Source organism: Gobio gobio (assembly GCF_949357685.1).
Source record: "Gobio gobio genome assembly, chromosome: 6".
Classification (NCBI taxonomy): Eukaryota; Metazoa; Chordata; class Actinopteri; order Cypriniformes; family Gobionidae; genus Gobio; species Gobio gobio.
In genome coordinates, this window is record NC_137102.1 from 51,275,861 (window position 1) to 51,294,750 (window position 18,890).

Below are 18,890 nucleotides of genomic sequence, written 5' to 3' on the forward strand. Positions count from 1 at the left end.
AAAATAAGTTTAAGTTTCTCAACGCATAACCAGGAAGGTCAGGTAAAGAGTTGTTTTATTTATATCTTTATGACGGAAAATCTGTTTGACTGTCTGTCAATCTCTGACTGTAGGGCCATTAAAGCGTTTGACTTTGAATCTCAAGTTTTTTTTTAAGATTTTAGGTACGATCAAACAATGCCTGAGCGAATCTCACTTATTCCCTACATTACTCCACTAGTCCACTTGAAGGAGTGAATAAAAACGATTGAGTGTGCCGGAAGGGCTGCCGCTTTTGCATAGTTTGCTTGCTGTTTAATAATCATCTAAAACTAAGCAACCTGACAGTTCCAGTAAAGGATTTATCTCTTTCATGTAAACTAGAATGTATAAACTTTAACCAAAAAAAATAATATATCAATTAAAAATGAATTTATGCCAGCACGGTTATGGTTATCGTGGAGGAATTTAAATTGACATTTTTATATTGACAGACATAGACATCAAGTTAAACCACGAACTCTTAATTTGTTACCATTAATAAAAAGTTATTTGTGTAGGTCACGCATGCGTGTTTAAACTTCCATGACGTAATCGAAACCTACTACGGCGCATGCGTGTTCAAACGGCGACTACGTCACGTGTTTTGATTTATCGTTCGCGCTACCTCTGCGTCGAGGACCTCTGGAAGAGGGCAACTGTAACTATTGAATGTCCAATAAAATAAAAGAGGTACACTTTAAGATTCTACATAGTGTCTATCTCCAACCAACTCCAAATTGCTTCGTTTGTTCTTGATCTCTCTATCTTATGTGTGTTTGCAAAGTTGAGCAAGTAACGTTGCTTCATTTATTCTACCATTGCAACCAGGTTAAATCTCTTTGGTAGAGCTTAAGTTGTTGGAATGTATAAACGTTAACTAGGGTGACCAAACGTCCTGTTTTCCCAGGACATGTCCTGTTTTCAAGTCCCGAATATAACAATTTTATATCCATTCAGAGGGGGCATACTTTAAATGTATTGAAATTAATAAGGAATCTTTGAGTATCTCATTGTCATTGCCGGGCCGAGTGTCCTGTTTTCGGTAATCAAAATATGGTCACCCTACGTTAACCAAATGATTGGCTGTGCTATTGATCTTGTGTTGCACTGTACATTTTTTATTCACAAAACTAATTTCTCCAGACTTTGCCTAGATTTTATGATCAGGGTTGGAGCTAAACTCTGCAGGACAGTGGCCTTCAAATACCAAGTTTGAGGAACCCTCGTGTAGTTAGTCTGCAGGTGAGTACAGCTTAAAACAGACCTGTTTTGTATACCTCTCTTAAGCTCCATACTTGAGGGAAACTGAAACTGTCTCTTTCTTTCTGTGTATGTGCAGTAAAATGGCAGAGGCCAGTATTTCATTGACTCGAGAGCAGTTCTGCTGTCCGATCTGTCTGGATCTACTGAAGGATCCAGTGACCATCCCCTGTGGACACAGTTACTGTATGTGTTGCATTACACACTGCTGGAATCAAGAAGATCTGGAAGGAGATTACAGATGCCCTCAGTGCAGACAGACCTTCACTCCAAGACCTGCTTTAAACAAGAATGTGATGTTTGCTGAAATGGTGGAGAAACTGAAGGAGACAAAAGTCCAAACAGCTCGTCCTGCTCTCAGTTACGCTGGACCTGGAGATGTGGAGTGTGACGTCTGCACTGGAAGGAAACGCAAAGCTGTGAAGTCCTGTCTGACATGTCTGGAATCGTACTGTCAAAGTCATTTTGAGTGTCATGAAGAATCTCGTTCAAAGAAACGACACAAAGTGACTGATGCGACTGGTAGAATCCAGGAGATGATCTGCCCTCAACATGACAGACTTCTGGAGGTTTTCTGTCGCACTGACCAGCGATGTATTTGCTTGATGTGTGTGATGGATGAACACAAAAATCACGATACTGTTCCAGCTCAAGCGGAGAGGACAGAGAAACAGGTATGAGCTGAAAGCACATATATTCATTTGTGCAGTTATTGTACCCAAGTAATTATTGAAGGTAGTGTAGGCAATTTTGGAGAGGCAAGCAATAGTGTCTCCAAAACCACGCCTCCTCCAAAACACATGAACGCGAGCCAGAGCAGAGTCTACAAATCGTCCCGACAGACAACGTTAAACTACCTCATATCTCAAATCACATAACATTACAATAATGATGCACGTAAACAACTTGCAGAGCTCTGACTTGTACCACGTGACTGCTGCTGATTCATTTCGGCATGGAGGACATGAACAACTCTGAGTAGAACGTCACGGGTTGCCATATCTTAAATATGGTAATTACGACATGGCGTGAACACAGCATAAGCTCGTTGTCTTGGTTCAGGAGGAACTGAAACCTGCATACTGCACACACTACAACTCTGCATAACCTTATGGAACATGCTGATGATTTTTGCGCACTCAGGTGTGCAGAGGTATAAAAATGAATATGTTGAAAGGACATAGTATCACTGCATTCGGACCAACATTTTTTGGTCCTTAGACTTCAACAGAAGATATATACATATTTTAATATTTACACCATTTCTATTATTGATTGCTATCAGGATATGAAGAGACTTTTAGTTACTTTAACAAAAAGTGTAAAACCTTGCCTATCCTAGCTTTATTTATGAGATTTTCACACAGCAATCTAAATATTGACATAATATTTGCATCATCCAGAAACTATTTAAACAAGTAGGTGAAAATTGTCCTCACCGAGACATTTAATGTTAAATGTTTAAAGTAGTTTGTTATCCCTTTTTTCAGAAAAAGGTTGGAGAGATACAAGGAACATTCCAGGAGGAAATCCAAGAGAGAGGGAAGAAGCTTCAGGAGCTGAAAGAGGCTATAAAGACTCACAAGGTGAGACCCAGGCTAACCAAGTATCCTACTCTAACCAATCATTTAGGAGCTCAGTGAGTGAAATGTCTGATTGTGTGTGTGTGTGTGTCCTAACAGACCTTTGCACAGACCGCAGTGGAGAACAATGAGAGGATCTTTACTGAACTGATTGGCTCCATTGAGAAAAACCGATCTGAGGTGACACAGATGATCAGAGATCAGGAAAAGGCTGAAGTGAGTCGAGCTGAAGGACTCTTGAAGCAACTGGAGCAGGAGATTGAAGATCTGAGGAGGAGAGACGCTGAGCTGAGGAAGCTTTTACACACAGACGATCACATACATTACCTGCAGGTAACTGAGATCTTAATGATATGATCAATCCAAATTTGATTTGAGCCACCAAAACATCTGCAAGCATTAATGAAAGTATAATTGGCAGTTGTTCTGCTTTGTTGAATTGAATAGCAATTACACAGAATGTTTTATCTTTATTGATGATCTTTATTTTGTATGTCTATATGTAGAGCTTGCAGTCTCTCTCGGTCTCTCGTGGATCTACAGACAACATCAGTATTAGTTTTCTCTCTTTTGATGATGTGGCAACATCTGTCGCACGGCTAAGAGGGAATCTGGAGGATTTTTGTGATGAGGAGATAGAATGTATATATGAGAAAGGTAAAGTACTGGAGATTATTTTTTACGAATGAGTCCTAAACCAAATGAATTAAATTAAATGTCATTGCATTACATTATACTGTACCTTGACATTTTGGAGTATAATATATATATATATATATATATATATATATATATATATATATATATATATATATATATATATATATATATATATATATATTATATATATATATATATATATATGACTTTTTGGAACTTTAGCTTATTCACTGTATCCCCCAGAGTTAGATAAGTCCATACATACCATTCTCATCTCCGTGTGGTCTGACGCACCCACCGCTAGCCTAGCTTAGCACAAAGACTGGAGGTAAACGGCTCCAGCTAGCCTACTGCTCAATAAGTGATAAAATAATACCAACATTTTCTTATTGACATGTTGTGATGTGTATAGTTACATCGTGTACTAAGACTGACGGAAAATGAAAAGTTGTGATTTTATAGACTTATATGGTTAGGATCTATACTCTCATTCCTGCGTAATAATCAAGGAACTTTGCTGCCGTACCATGTGTGCAGCGGCGCAATGATATTACGCAGTGCCTGAAAATAGGCTCACTTCCGTCAACATAACCAACGTGACGACCTGCTTGCACAGAGAGCGTGCTGGGGACTATTTTCAGGCACTGCGTAATATCATTGTGTCGCTGCACCCATGGTATGGCTAGGGTGGCCATTTGTCCAGATTTTGGCGGGACAGTCTGGATTTTAAGCCCACTGTCTGGCGTCCGGCACAGCCTCAAGCCGGACACTCATTTGTCCTCCTTTTTGGAGTTGCGCTGAATCTGCATACAAAACCCGCTCTATAATCTTTATTGGGATGTCTAATGCCGTAAGATCTCTGGTCAAACAAATGATTGGCTGAAAGCGGTGTCAAATAAATATCTGATATATCATTGGTTAAAAACATAAACAAGCCTCCACGACGTGCTGGCTACGTCATATCATAACGTTAACATGCCTAAACGTCAGACCTCATTAATCCGGAATGGACAAAAGAGCACAAATTTATATCAAAAAGCACACGTGTCGCTTTGTGGACATGCCAGCATGGAAAAACATAAAAGTTACTGATGAGCCCCAGGTACGTCTTCCCTTAGGTCATTTTTTCTTGAAGCATCATCACCTCAGGATGATAAAATCTCCGCTGCAGAGCTTTGTAAAGTCTATCATAATCATGCAGTCAAGCATCACCAGTCATACTGTATGAAAGAACTGCGTAAATAACCATATAATCTGGCACAGTACCAGAAAACATAACATTTCTGGACTTCTGGAAATAACAAATAATGAATGCGGAAAATAAATAAATACACATTTCAGTTCTTAACAAAGAGCTGCCTGCTGCAGAGGCTGAACTTCTTTGTTAAAGGGGGGGGGGGGCACTCAGTTTCAGTCAGTCTCATGTCAATCTTGAGTACCTATAGAGTAGCATTGCATCCTGCATATCTCCGAAAAGTCTTTATTTTTATTATAATTATAAAAGAAAGATGCGCTGTTCCGAGTCTTTCCGAAAAAAGCCGTGCGGCTGGGGGCGTATCGTGTGGGCGGAGCTAAAGAATGTCGAGCGCGCGCCGCTGTTACTGTTTTGAGTGCGTCTGAAAGCTGCGTCATCCCTAAAAGCGGGGAAAAACTTTATTCAACATAAAAAATGGCTTTTAATCAGATACAGCCATACATCTATGATCCGGAATCAGACCCAGAGGCTGAAGTTGAACAGGAGCAGCAGCAAAAACGACTAGAGCAGGATGTCGACTATGTGGTATAAGTTACACTAACTATATAATATGCTTAGCGGCTTGTGTTATTTAGAACACCATGTCAAGCGCGAGTGTTACAATGTGTGTGTGTGTGTGTGTGTGTGTTTACGCGTGGTTTGTGTAGACATGATTTGTAGTAAGCGGACTGGTTTTTCGCGTCAGGCTAGTGTTTACATAGAAAGACATGGAATAGTAGCGCATTTGAATGAAGAAGCGCGCTTATTTAGTTCAACATATTTCCCCACTCTTTGTGTATTGTTGTTTGGAGTGCTTTTAAAATACACAAACATACACATATAGTGGCCAGCTAAACAAATGTACACACACTATACATCGCATGCTCCATTGATCAATACGTGATCATGTTTGGGCTACTTGATGGGCATAGGCAAAAACAGACATTTGAAGCAGTCAAACCTGCGGTTCCAACGTTGGGACCTTTATCGTTGGGACCGCTCCATCCTTCAGTATTAGGCGATCTGAAAATCCGTCGTCGAACTGGGCCTTGTTTATAAAACAATCGGCACCGAAATGCAGGGAACAGACATAAATATTTGCGCAACTCAGTTGCTGATCCGGAAAAGCAAATTCCATCTGTACGAGCCAGCGCTTTGGTGGGCGTAGCCTATTGCTTTCACGCTCTCTCTCTCTCGCGCGCGCTCTTCCGGTAGAATTGTCCGTACGGCCCATACAAGGAAATTCTGCCCTGTTGACGTCAAGCGGACCCATGATCGAAAAAAACTTTCCGAAACTTATGACTAACAGGAAGTACTAATTTTGGCAAAGAAATACTCCCATCAAACGTCCACCTTAGCTTTTGAAACTGTGTCCATGTTTAGCATGGGAATCCAAGTCTTTAACAGTGCAAAAAGATCAGTATGCATGAAACAGCATTTCACCCCCCCTTTAAGAACTGAAATGTGTTTTTATTTTTTGAATTCATTATTTGTTTATTTATTTATTTCTGTTATTTACAGAAGTCCAGAAATGTTATGTTTTTAGGCATTGTGCACTTTGCAAGACAGGTTCATCTCAGTGGTCAGTTTTTGAAACTTTGTAGTTTTGAACTTTTGAAGTTTTTGATCAGGAATGAGAGTATAGTTTCTAACCATATCGGTCTAGAAAATCACAACTTTTCATTTTCCATCAGTCTTAGTACACGATGTCACTATACAAATCACAACATGTAAATGGGAAAATGTTGGTATTATTTTGTCACTTCTTGAGCAGTAGGCTAGCTGGAGCTGTTTACCTCCAGTCTTTGTGCTAAGCTAGGCTAGCGGCGGGTGCGTCAGACCGAGTTATGGCACGCACGGGGATGAGAATGGTATGTATGGACTTATCTAACTCTGGGGCATACGGTGAATAAGCTAAAGTTTCAAAAAGTCGCCGTGCTCCTTTAAGACACTTAAAAATGCATAATTGCGTTGGATAATAAAATATCAAACTAAGTAGCATTTATTTTAAAGAGAGTGCACAAACACTTTCAAGCTAAATATTTCACAGAAATAATCTTATTTTGATTTTACTTTTACTTTTAAAAATTACTGTTCAAAATTTAGACAAAAAATATTTAGATTAGGGCTGTCAAAATTAACGTTAATTTTGCCATAGATTTTTTTTTATATATATTTAAAGGGTTAGTTCACCCCAAAATTTAAATTAGCCCTTGATTTACTCACCCTCGAGTCATCCTAGGTGTATATGACATTCTTCTTTCAGACGAATACAATCAGTTATACCGGTATTTAAAAAAGTCTTGGCTCTTCCTAGCTTTATGGCTCTTCCTAGCTTTATAATGGCAGTGAATTGTTGCTCTGTTTTTGAAGTCCATAAAAGTGCATCTATCAATCATGGGCTAATTTTCATTTTTGGGTGAACCATCCCTTTAATAAATGATAATAAATAGATCTAATAAATAGAAGGGGCACAGTGTCATGCACACAAATACATAACACCAACATGGTATTCATTTAACAACATAAGAAGTAACATAACACTAATGTACATAAATGATAAAAAAATAAGCAGAAACATCATTCATACAATTAAATACCATCAAATATGAAGGATCACAGGGAATTCTCTGGGACACTAGGGTTAGGAATTTTAATATTTGTCCGTGGAAATTCAAGAGTTTGTTGGGAAAAAATATGTTTTTATACACTAGTGCTATTGCATGGAATACATTACCAGTGTCAGTAAAAGGAGTTGTAAAATATTGGTTAAAATAGCCATTTAGTGATGCTAGTTAGGTTGTTTTATGGGTGTAAATTGTTAATAGGGATTGTATTGTTTAAATAGGAATTGTGTTTAATGTTTTAAAATTAGTATTTGGTTAGGAGATACTGTTTTTCTGTCACCACTGTATAAAGCCTATATCCTTTATTAAAGGGATAGTTCACCAAAAAATGAAAATTAGCCCATGATTTACTCACCCTCAAGTCATCCTAGGTGTATATGACATTCTTCTTTCAGACAAATACAATCAGTTATATTTAAAAAGTCCTGGCTAATCAAAGCTTTATAATAGTAGTAATTGTTGCTCTGTTTTTTAAGTCCATAAAAAAATGCATCTGTCCGTCGAATAACGTGCTCCACGTGGCTCTTGGGGTTTAAAAAAGGCCTTCTGAAGCGAATCGATGCGTGTGTGTAAGAAAAATATGAAGTAAAGTTCCAGCCGATCGTCTTCCGTGGAAAAGTGTTGAAAGTGCCTACGAGGTGCGTACGAGACGTCTGACGAGTGTACCTGGTAACGGAAGCCTTATGAACGGCAGAGGCACTTTCAGCACTTTCTCCATAAATTGCATATGGAAGGCGGTTGGCCGAAACTTTACTTAATAAAGTTGTAAATATGGTTATTTTCCTTACACAAACGCATCGATTCGCTTCAGAAGGCATTTATTAACCCCCCGGAGCCGCGTGGAGCACGTTATTTGACGGACAGATGCATTTTTTATGGACTTCAAAAACAGAGCAACTACTACTGCCATTATAGAGCTTGGATTAGCCAGGACTCTTTTAATATAACTCTGATTGTGTTCGTCTGAAAGAAGAATGTCATATACAGGGTGAGTACATCATGGGCTAATTTTCCTTTTTGCGTGAACTATCCCTTTAACATCGAGAGCAGCAATGGATATAAGCCAATGGCTTTATTGTGTTTTTATCCTTTACAGTTTTATTAAATGTATGGGATACTTGTAAACTTGTCAAATAAATTTCAATTCAACATAATGAATTAAAAAGATTTTAAAGCGAGGCTTAAAATAGGTTGTGTAAATTAATCACATTTTCAACCCCTCTTGGTTTCTATAGTGGGTTCCATCAGAATCATTTCCACCACACAACCCAAAACCAGGGAGGAATTCTTAAAGTGTAAGTGTCTATAATTATTCATTATAAGCAATCATTTATACAGATACACACTTGCTGTGTGTATCCTAGAGCTTATGTCCTCTTTTAACAGTGTGACAATTAACCTTTTTTATTTCCAGATTTCCATCTGCTGACTCTGGATCCTAACACAGCGAATAAAAAACTCAGCCTTTCTAAGAGAAACAGAGTGGCTACTCGTAAGCACACAGTCCGGACGTATCCTGATCATCCGGACAGATTTGATGTTTGGCCTCAGGTGTTGTGCAGAGAGAGTGTGTGTGGACGCTGTTACTGGGAGGTGGAGTGGAGTGGGGGTGCGGTGGGTATATCGGTGTCATATCAGAGCATCGGCAGGAAGGGACAGGGTGATAAATTTGGGTGTAATGATCAGTCCTGGAGATTGTTCTGCTCTCGCTCCAAATATCTGTTCTGTAGCAATTACAAAAAGACTAAAGTCAATGTAAGCTCCAGGTCTTCTACAATAGGAGTGTATGTGGATCACAGTGCAGGGATTCTGTCCTTCTACAGCGTCTCTGACACAATGACCCTCATCCACAGAGCCCATACCACATTCACTCAGCCGCTCTATCCGGGGTTTTTGTTATATCAGGGATCATCAGTGAGAGTGACAAAATAAGTGTTAGAGCTTCAAGAAATAACGCTGATTTATTTGAAGCTGCATGAGAAACGTTAAAGTCTGTTACTTTTTCATAAGTAAATCTGTACTATAGTCCAAGGTTTAAAGCTATTTTTTTTTATTTTTTTTATTAGAAAGTTAGAAACCATTTTGCCATATCAACTCTGTATTAAATTTGGATTATTTTTTTCCGTTACAGTCCTGTAGATAATGCATTTTTTCATGAACCATATTATTAACATCAAATATCGAAAGTACCTTAAATTCTTCATTTTATACTAGCGTAATGAAAAACGTTTATTTTTTATTTTTAGTTAATAATATTTTAGTTTTGGGTCATTGACAATTAAAGCACCCAAAAAGGTGGTTTATAAAAAATATTTTCAAAACTGATGTTGTGCATATTTTTGAGTGATGAACAATGTTTAAACAAGTTTCAGTTATTAAATAGTTTTTCAAAGTGTTTCAATTCTTTTTTTTTTTATTCGCTTTTATGTCAGGCGGTACAACCAAGTAGATGTATGAGGTCCTGTAGTTGTACCACCTGATATGGAAAGTGTACCAACCAAAAAATATTTTATGTAGTATTTTTGTCTTGTTTCCTGTCTAAATATCTATAATAAAAAAAAATCTTAAATCAAGATACATTCACTAGATAAGTAAAATGACATAAGATATCTTTATAATAAAATCAAAATGAAGTTTTGGCCAGTGTTGTAGTACTCAAGACTCTGACTCGGTCTTGACCATATTTTAATGGTCTTGGTCTTGTCATGGACTCGTGTGCATTGTGACTTGGTATTGACTCCTACTCAAACATATTAGGAATTGGACTTGTTCCCGAGTCCACTCGAGTCCCATTCAAAATAATTAATGATTATAACTGTATGTTAATATTTCTTTAAATTGATGTTTGATTGACACATCCAATGATTGGTGATTTTCTTGTGCGCAACTGCCCAACTGTGCATGACTCCTGCCAGGCTCTCTCCCACACCCGTGACCCGCCCGCTCTCGCTTCTATTTTACGTTGTGTCCACCTGCCATCCACCTGTAGTGATCCCGCTTTCCAGAAAGTCACATTGCTACATTATTTGTCTCAACTGTGTTATTTTAATATATATACTGTTTACAAAGTAGGACAAAAGTGTCACAGAGAAAACCAAATCTCGTTTAATTAAATAATAAAATGAATACAGATACAATGACTGATGACAGTCTCAACACTTAGCGTCTTCCCCCAAAAATGTCTGACAGAAGGCCGCGCGCCCTCTCTCCCTCCGGCACATTCTCACTTTTGCATTAAAAAGGCAGCAGTTTTTCGGCAGTCACTCTTGTGCACGCCGTCCGTAACTAAAATGTGAATCAAATTGAATTCTAATGTTGAATGTGGATTTTCTCGACTCGGACTCAAACCTCTCTGGTCTCGACTCGGACTCAACATACTCTGAACTCGGTCTTGACTCAGACTTGAACGAGCTGGTCTCGACTACAACACTGGTTTTTGTTTAAAACAAGCTTAATTATCTTAGGCTGGGTAAACTCGGCTTGATTTGATTTCGTCCTGCAGCTCAGTCTGGAAACCTGTAATTTCATTTATCCTACTTCTGTCTCAATTTTTTTTTGCGGGAACCAATCAGACTGGCTTATCAACCTGGCACGCTATTGGCGGGGTTTAACACGATGATGGATAGAGAAGTGATGGATCGATGCCTGTTGATCACATAGATATGTATACGTAGATGCCCCATTAGCGACTGTTTCTATGGGCAGCTATACGTTAGCCGTCCGCCATTTTCGAACGGTCAAAGCGTGAACGCGCTTTGTGACTATTCAAATGTTGCCTGTGCGTCTGCAACCGTAGTTATACACAAGCATGTATGAAATGAATATCTATACATCAATAGACTGCAATGACAGCAATAGACTGTTATGATTTCGTTTATCATTAATGGTAGATAATTCTGCATATTCTAAAAAATATTGGTTAAAGATCTTAAAGGGTTAGTTCACCCAAAAATGAAAATTATGTCATTAATTACTTACCCTCATGTCGTTCGACACCCGTAAGACCTCCGTTCATCTTCGGAACAGAAATAAAGATATTTTAGTTGAAATCTGATGGCTCTGAAAGGCCTCCATTGGCACAATGCACGGTTCACTCTCAAGACCCTTAAAAGGTACTAAAGACGTCGTTACAAAGTCCATCTCACTACAGTGGTTCTAAAATAACTTTGTGAATCGGCGATAATAGTTTTTGTGTGCAAAAAACCCTAAATAACGACTTACATAGTGATGACGATTTCAAAACAAGGCATCATGAAGCTTCGAAGCGTTATGAATCAGCGAGCCGATTCATGATTCGGATCGCGTGTCAAACCGCCGATTCAATTTGGCGATTCAAACAGCTGAATCGACTCGCTGATTCATAACTCTTCGAAGCTTCATGATGCCTTGTTTTGAAATCGTCATAACTATGCAAGTCGTTATTTAGGGTTTTTTTGCGCACAAAAACGATTATCGCCGATTCATAAAGTTATTTTAGAACCACTGTAGTGAGATGGACTTTGTAACGACGTCTTTAGTACCTTTTAAGGGTCTTGAGAGTGTAAAGTGCCATTGTGCCAATGGAGGCCTTTCAGAGCCATCAGATTTCAACTAAAATATCTTCATTTCTGTTCCGAAGATGAACGGAGGTCTTACGGGTGTCGAACGACATGAGGGTAAGTAATTAATAAATTTTCATTTTTGGGTGAACTAACCCTTTAACATTTTCTTAATATCATTAATATTGACCATCAGAGAACCCTACAGACACATTGCTCAGCTTTTAATGAATGCAGTGAACTCATTATAAACAAGTTAATTGGAAAGAAATCATAAACCATCAACCAGTCAGCCATCAAAGTAAATAAATTATTATACATTTATTTAAAATATGAAAACACAAACCAACACATTGTCACCTATGAAAGGTGATCCAATTTCTTCGGGAATTTAAATCGCGCTGGGCTTTACAGAGGCTGTTGTTTTTTATACGAGTGATGATTGACAGCTTCTGAAGTGTTTACATGTGTTGACCATTCTAAAATGGCGGCGCGTCGACGTGCCTGGAGAGGTCGAATGGGACATCTACGTATACATATCTATGGTTGATCACGCCTCTTGTGGTCTGATGGGTTGAAGGACTATCCAATTGCGTACAAAGTCATTTGAATTATGCTCAATCACGCCTCTTGTGCAGTAGAAAATACATAGCAGACTCCCCAGACCAATGTTCAATCTTAAAGCTGCAGTCTGTACTTTTTGTGCTCTAGCGGTTAATAAACAGAACTGCATGCATCTTGTGGAAGAACATTGCAGCCGGAGCTACTTCTCTCTGTTTATGTCTATGGCGAGTCACGCTGGGACTGTGCTCCTCCGCAGCGCTTCCTACCAGACTGGTCTGAAATAGTCCCAATATAAACACTTATTATAAGTGTACTGTGTACCATAATGATTCAAGACAAAAAACACGGTTTGGAAAATGGATTCATGTTATACATTCACATCATATAATTTTTGTACATTTTGAACACAAAAAAGTTATGGACAGCAGCTTTAATTTGAGCTTGGTCTGGTGATAGACAAAAATGATCTGCCAACAGGGTAAGAAAAATCTGTTTGGGACAGAAACAAGATTATTTTCCGTACCCCATTGGCAAATTGTTTCCCCCAGAAAAAAAGTCAACAGTACTTTCTAGTGAAAGCATCTTGATTTCAGAATTTTTTAATATTTGGTTTATTTTATATATTTGCCATTATACTCAGTGTCATACTGGAGGTGCCACAACAGAGTTTTAGTAGCACATGCTGTCATGTCATGTCAATCGCTTCCAAAATTTGCTTTTATTTTGAACTAAGACAAATATTCACCAGCTGTCATTTCTTATGACCAATAGATGTCAGTGTCCTTCTAGCTGTGGGCTTACACCTCACACAGGTGCAGTGCTGGTCATCATGACCTTCAAGGTGTTTGTGAGTGTGACAGAGCTCTCTGTAAACATGAAATACACATAGGCAATAATAAAAATGCTTTGGTTAAATTTCAGTGTTTTATTGTCAAAATAGTTTTCTGTCACAGCAAATGATAAATACACACATTTTCGTAATAAATGTTAAACATTCTATGTCGTTGTTTTAACAATAACATCTTATATAAATACATCAGAAAAAAATATTAAAAACCCGTATAACACTTTTAAAGGCACATTCGTAATAACCTGATACACAGGTTTAATAACTTGTAGGCTATTTAGTTTAGTTGAAGGGAACAGTCGTCACACTTTTTACTTCAGTCCAGTGATTTATGTCTCACAAAATGGTGTTAAATAGTGACAACTTGCCCCGGGAAAGCAGCAGTAAGTCAGTTAACAAAGTCTTTTTGAGGAGTTCTGCCTCTTCATCACACTCGCGACAGTGGCATTTGTTTTGGAGGGCACAAAACCGAACTTGCTGTGCCGGATCTCCACGTCAGTCCCGTGCTCGCGTCACTGTAAACTGACCCGCTCGTGTCTTTACTGCCCCACCTGCAGCAGCAGCGCGTGCACAGGACTCGCCAAGAGTCCAGAGTTTTACCCGACCACGTCCACGCGCCTGACGTGATCCCGACCACAAGGCACATGAAGTATTTGAGCATAAAAACTGCGTAATCAGGTTTCGGGGCTTTTTTCTCCGACGAGCAGTGGCACGCGTGCGCTATTTCCCACGCTTCGCGGTTGTGCTGTTCGTAAACATAGCAAGCCACAATCACCATTGCAACGACCGTGTACATCACTGTAAACACCCCGATACGGACCATCAGTCTCTCGAGTTTGTCCGTTTTCGTTCCTCCCTGTTTAATGACGCTCCGTATCCGAAACATAGACACGAAGCCAGCGAATAAAAATATCGTTCCGATAAACAGATAAATCACCAGTGGCGCGAGCACGAAGCCCCGCAGGTTATCCAAGTTCTGGTTGCCCACGTAGCAGATTCCCGCGACCGAGTCCCCGTCCACCGAGCTCAGCGCGAGCACGGCGATGGATTTCACGCTCGGAATGAGCCAAGCGGCCAAGTGAAAATACTGCGAGTACCGCGCGATCGCTTCATTCCCCCACTTCATTCCTGCCGCGAGGAACCACGTAAGCGTCAGAATCACCCACCAGATGGCGCTCGCCATCCCAAAAAAGTAAATGAGTAGAAACACAAGTGTGCAAAGCGCGGGACCCCTAGTTTCATAGTGGATATGGTCCACCTCATGATCCTGGTTGCACGCGACTCTTTCGTGTCCCGCGATGAGTCTGATGATGTATCCCACAGACACGAACATATAGCAGACGGACAGGAAAATAATCGGGCGCTCGGGGTATTTAAACCTCTCAATGTCAATGAGGAAAGTGGCAACGGTGGCGAACGTTGACAGGAAACACAAAACCGACCAAATCCCGATCCAAAATGTGGCAAATGTCCTTTCCTCTTGAGAAAGATAGGGGTTGTGGCACGGCATGGCGCAATTGGGCACCTGCCCCGTCTTGACCCGGTTGGGATGACGGTCATTGCTCACGGTCACCATAGGCGCGCGGCAGTGGCACTCCGGTTCACATGAAGACGATCCATGACTGCTTTTATTTTTCCGCTTGTATGGCTTGGTTGGTTTTGCAGCAGCCGGTGATGCTGTAGCATCAGTTCTGTTGTAGTCCATACACAGAGTGTTTGAGTCCCCCTGCACGGGTAGAACATCGCACCTCATTCGGTCCGGCCACGGGAAACCGTATTGCCTCATCAGCGGCGCGCAACCCGCTCTCGCCCGTTCGCACACACTCCTGCACGGCGGCAAAGGCTTCTTATAGTCCTCAAGGCAAATGGGCGTGTACAGGCTGCAAAGAAAGAAGCGCAGGTCGGGGGAACACTGGATCTCCACGAGGGGCCAGAACTGGTGCACCTCAAGTCCGGCTTCATCCTGTGTGTCGTGGTTGAATTGGTTGGGCATGTACGTGTAGTTATAGCCGATCCCTCTACACAATGGCACAGAAATCTCCTGACAGAGCGGCTCACGAGCACACACGGAGCTCCACAATAGCAGGGAACAGAGCGCGAGAGGAAGCCAGGAGGACCCCTGCATAGGCGAGTCCATCCTCGGTCAGTTGCACGCACCCGCTCCCTTTCCTCTAGGATGCGCTTGCATGTGCACAATAGTCGTCTGGTTACTTAATTCTGTTAATAAAATATATATAACACTATAGAATAACCTGCTGACATCAAGTGCAATCCAGTAGGCAACAACATCTAGTTTGTTTTGACTGTCAAATAGTGGAGCGCGTGTCTATTTATACAAAAGACAGCCTTCGCACGCCCCCTTATCTCAACGCCCAATCGTAGGACTCCAGGGGCTGGACCCAATGGTAATTTAATCAAGCATCCCCCTGAGAGTTTTGAGTAAATGTTTGTGCTGCCGACGGTTTGTATGTCTTAAATTATTTCACCTATGTTTACATCCCACCCTATGTCCAAACACGGGGTTTGTGGCTGTAAACAAATATCGTGGCATGTTTGGGTCGTTCCTAATCTCTCCAGAATGTGTGTCCTCTGGAAAATGCAACTATTGCAGATGGGCTCACATTTAGTCTATATTAATACGATTTAAAAGGAGACTAAAAAAGCAATAGCTGTACCAACGAGACAAATGGAACAATAAAATGTAGTTTTCGTGCCAGTACAACAACTGTGGCCAAAGTCCTGGTGATACACTATTTAATACATGCCCCCAAAATGTATTTGGACACCTATACCACTTTTTAAAATTATTAATTGAAAACAAAATATACCAACTTTCCCCCTTTTTAAGCAAAGTAATTTTGGAATGTGTGTTACATTTGAAAACAATAACCCTATTGTTGAGGAAAATGATTTCTGAAAATTCAGTAATGAAAATAAAAATAAATTTGACACTTAAGACTCAATTCACTCATTCAAAATGTAGGCCAAATACACAGCAACGATGTTGTTGACCAATGCTGAGTTAAATTTGTCGTAGAGAAGATTGCATCCAAACCTTTATAAACACGTTTAACATATCAGTCCAAGTAATTGTTGAAATCTGTTAGAACTTGAGGTTGAGGATTTCATTAAAAAAAAAAAAACATGTAAAAGTCATTGAAAAGTCATGCTTGCAGCATTTGTTTGCACTTGCAATGAAATCCTACATTTTAAGTGTGACTTAAAGGGATAGTTCACCCAAAAACGAAAATCAGCCCATGATTTACTCACCCTCAGGTCATCCTGTGTATATGACATTCTTCTTTCAGACGATTAAAATCGGAGTTAGATTAAAAAAAGTCCTGGCTCTTCCCAGCTTTATGGCATTTACTTGTTGGTTCGTTTTTGAAGTCACTTAAAAGGGCATCTATCCATCATGTAACTGCTTCACACGGCTCCGGGGGGTTAATAATGGCCTTCTGAAGTGAAGTGGCGCGTTTGAGTAAGAAAAATATAAATTTTTAAAACTTTATAGACTAAAATAGCTTCTGGCGGTCAGCGGTAGTGCTCTAGCACTGCTTTGGTGGAAAAGGGGTATCGGAGATATTGCTGGGCAACAAACTCAAGCCCCTCTTCTCTTATATCGAAATTCTTCGCCATTTCTCAAAAAAAATCTTGTTTTAGACTAATTTATGACCGGTGTTTTGTTTTGCTCTATCCACTGCACTTCTGCGTTCGTCAATGTGCATGCGTGCGTCAAGGGTTCAAGGGTTAGCCTACTCTTTTACTTCGCTGACCCGCCAGAAGCTAGCTATTTTAGTCTATACATTTTTAAATCTGGATATTTTTCTTACACAAACGCACCACTTCGCTTCAGAAGGCCTTTATTAACTCTCCGGAGCCATGTGGAGCAGTTTTATGATGGATAGATGCACTTTTATGGACTTTTTTTTAATATAACTCTGATTGCATTCGTCTGAAAGAAGAATCTCATATACAGCTAGGATGGCTTGAGGGTGCGTAAATCATGGGCTAATTTTCATTTTTGGTGAACTGAACTATCCCTGTAAGCGTCCAAACACTTTTTGTGGCCACCGTGACCGAACGCATTCAGACACGCGCGACTCCTCCATCTCGAGAAGTTGAATGCGCTCTTGTTGACAGCGCGCGCGGGGGGAGCGAGGGCTGTCGCGCGCTGCGAGTTCTTGTTCTCACTAATTGCGTCGCTAATGTTCCGTTTAGTGCCCCAGCGGGGCGCGCGCAGCGGGGGGCAATTACTGTACATCCCGGGAAAAGCTGAGTGGTGAATAATCGGATGCCCTGGTTTCCTGCGTGTGACAGACTGCGGATATAGTGCATACAAACACACCTCGTTCATTCAAGTCCAAAACACGTAATTATTTACGGATAGAAGTAGAGACCAGGGCTGGATTTACTAAATTACACTTTTTTTTCCTCCATGCAGTGAATATTTCTCAGGGTCAGTTTATTTTGAATGTACATTTTTGCATAGACACAAACCTTAAAACATTTGGCAACAAAATAGGCTACTGAACCTGTTCACCATAGAGTGCAGCATAATTTTGCAGGCCAATGCTGAAGCATCACCTTGGTCCCCTCAACAAAAAGCCAATAGAAAGTAAAAAAGCTTATTTTATGTTTATGATTCTTACACATTATATACATCAAGGTAATCTTCACAAATGAACATTTTTGAAGTTTAAATACAATCAGTAAAAAGCTAAAGTTAGGTTTTAAACAAACTATATCACGGTCACATGACTTCAACGTCTCTTTCACCAAGCTTCTGAAAAATCTCTAATCTTTATTTAAAATCTACAAGATAAGTTCCAATAAGAATATTTTGTAGACACAACGAGGCTGTGAAAGAGAGTCCTGAGTAGATGAGTTTACCTGTTTGGTGTGATAACGTTTAATGTCCCTCTGTAGTCCTCCTGTTTAGCCACTTGTAGGAACCCCCTTTTCAAGACATGTAAAAGCTTAAAAATTCACGAGTGGGGTTAGCCTAAATGTATTTTGTGTCGTAGAAAAAACTGTGAAATTGTCTTGAGCTTTAAAACCCATCCAAAAAACCCATTGACATCAGGAATATTGAACCGGATGTGTAAACTGGGACTATTAAATATCATAACCTGGGCTTTTATGCTAAATTTAAACAGTAAAACAACTATGAAGCATAATACTTTATGACAGAGCAAAAATGTACAGTAAAAAATAACAGAAAAAATCAAACAATTGTTTTCCCAGCTGAAATCGTGATTAATACATTGTATAAAATGCAACATTTAAAACACATGACATATTTGACTGACATTTATGAACACCTTAGACCTGAGAAACCTTTCAGTATCTTTATTATATATTGAATATATTATTACTGTAAGCAGTGTGGTTTAATTGTGTTAATTTTTTATGCACTTATTGCCCCAGAATCTGTATAGCTTCAACAGTTTTATTGGTGCTTAGTATTTTGTGTGTGTGTGTGTGTATGAATGTATGTATGTATGTGTAGACATGGTTTTCTATCCCAGTGGGGACTTCAACCTGAATGCACGC

General features: G+C 39.8%; 2 protein-coding genes across 3 annotated transcripts; one reads left to right on the forward strand and one right to left on the reverse strand.

Moving 5' to 3' along the window:
- Positions 1-587: 587 nt before the first annotated feature.
- On the forward strand, positions 588-10,496 carry LOC307128238 (tripartite motif-containing protein 16-like). 2 transcript variants are annotated; one of them, XM_079819941.1, is made up of 8 exons: positions 588-711; positions 1,165-1,263; positions 1,361-1,955; positions 2,772-2,867; positions 2,964-3,197; positions 3,371-3,521; positions 8,621-8,680; positions 8,800-10,496. In XM_079819941.1, the coding sequence occupies exons 3-8, from the start codon at positions 1,365-1,367 to the stop codon at positions 9,315-9,317; spliced, it is 1,650 nt and encodes a 549-aa protein (XP_079676067.1). In that variant the 5' UTR covers positions 588-711; positions 1,165-1,263; positions 1,361-1,364; the 3' UTR covers positions 9,318-10,496. The 2 variants fall into 2 exon arrangements, with proteins under 2 accessions (XP_079676067.1, XP_079676068.1); XM_079819942.1 differs by having other exon boundaries at positions 603-711; positions 1,176-1,263; positions 8,800-10,490.
- A 2,905-nt stretch (positions 10,497-13,401) lies between these two features.
- Positions 13,402-15,633, reverse strand: fzd8b (frizzled class receptor 8b). Its single transcript, XM_079818418.1, has one exon. It carries the CDS (start codon positions 15,469-15,471, stop codon positions 13,762-13,764), a length of 1,710 nt encoding a protein of 569 aa, XP_079674544.1. The 5' UTR covers positions 15,472-15,633; the 3' UTR covers positions 13,402-13,761.
- Positions 15,634-18,890: the final 3,257 nt, after the last annotated feature.

What these genes read in the sequence shown, in the direction of transcription:
- LOC307128238 (XM_079819941.1), top strand. Translation starts at nt 1,365, where the DNA reads ATGGCAGAGGCCAGTATTTCATTGACTCGAGAGCAGTTCTGCTGTCCG. An exon ending in CGGAGAGGACAGAGAAACAG is followed by an intron (nt 1,956 to 2,771) that starts GTATGAGCTGAA and finishes CCCTTTTTTCAG; the next exon opens with AAAAAGGTTGGAGAGATACA. An exon ending in CAGGGAGGAATTCTTAAAGT is followed by an intron (nt 8,681 to 8,799) that starts GTAAGTGTCTAT and finishes TTTTATTTCCAG; the next exon opens with ATTTCCATCTGCTGACTCTG.
- fzd8b (XM_079818418.1), bottom strand. Translation starts at nt 15,471, where the DNA reads ATGGACTCGCCTATGCAGGGGTCCTCCTGGCTTCCTCTCGCGCTCTGT.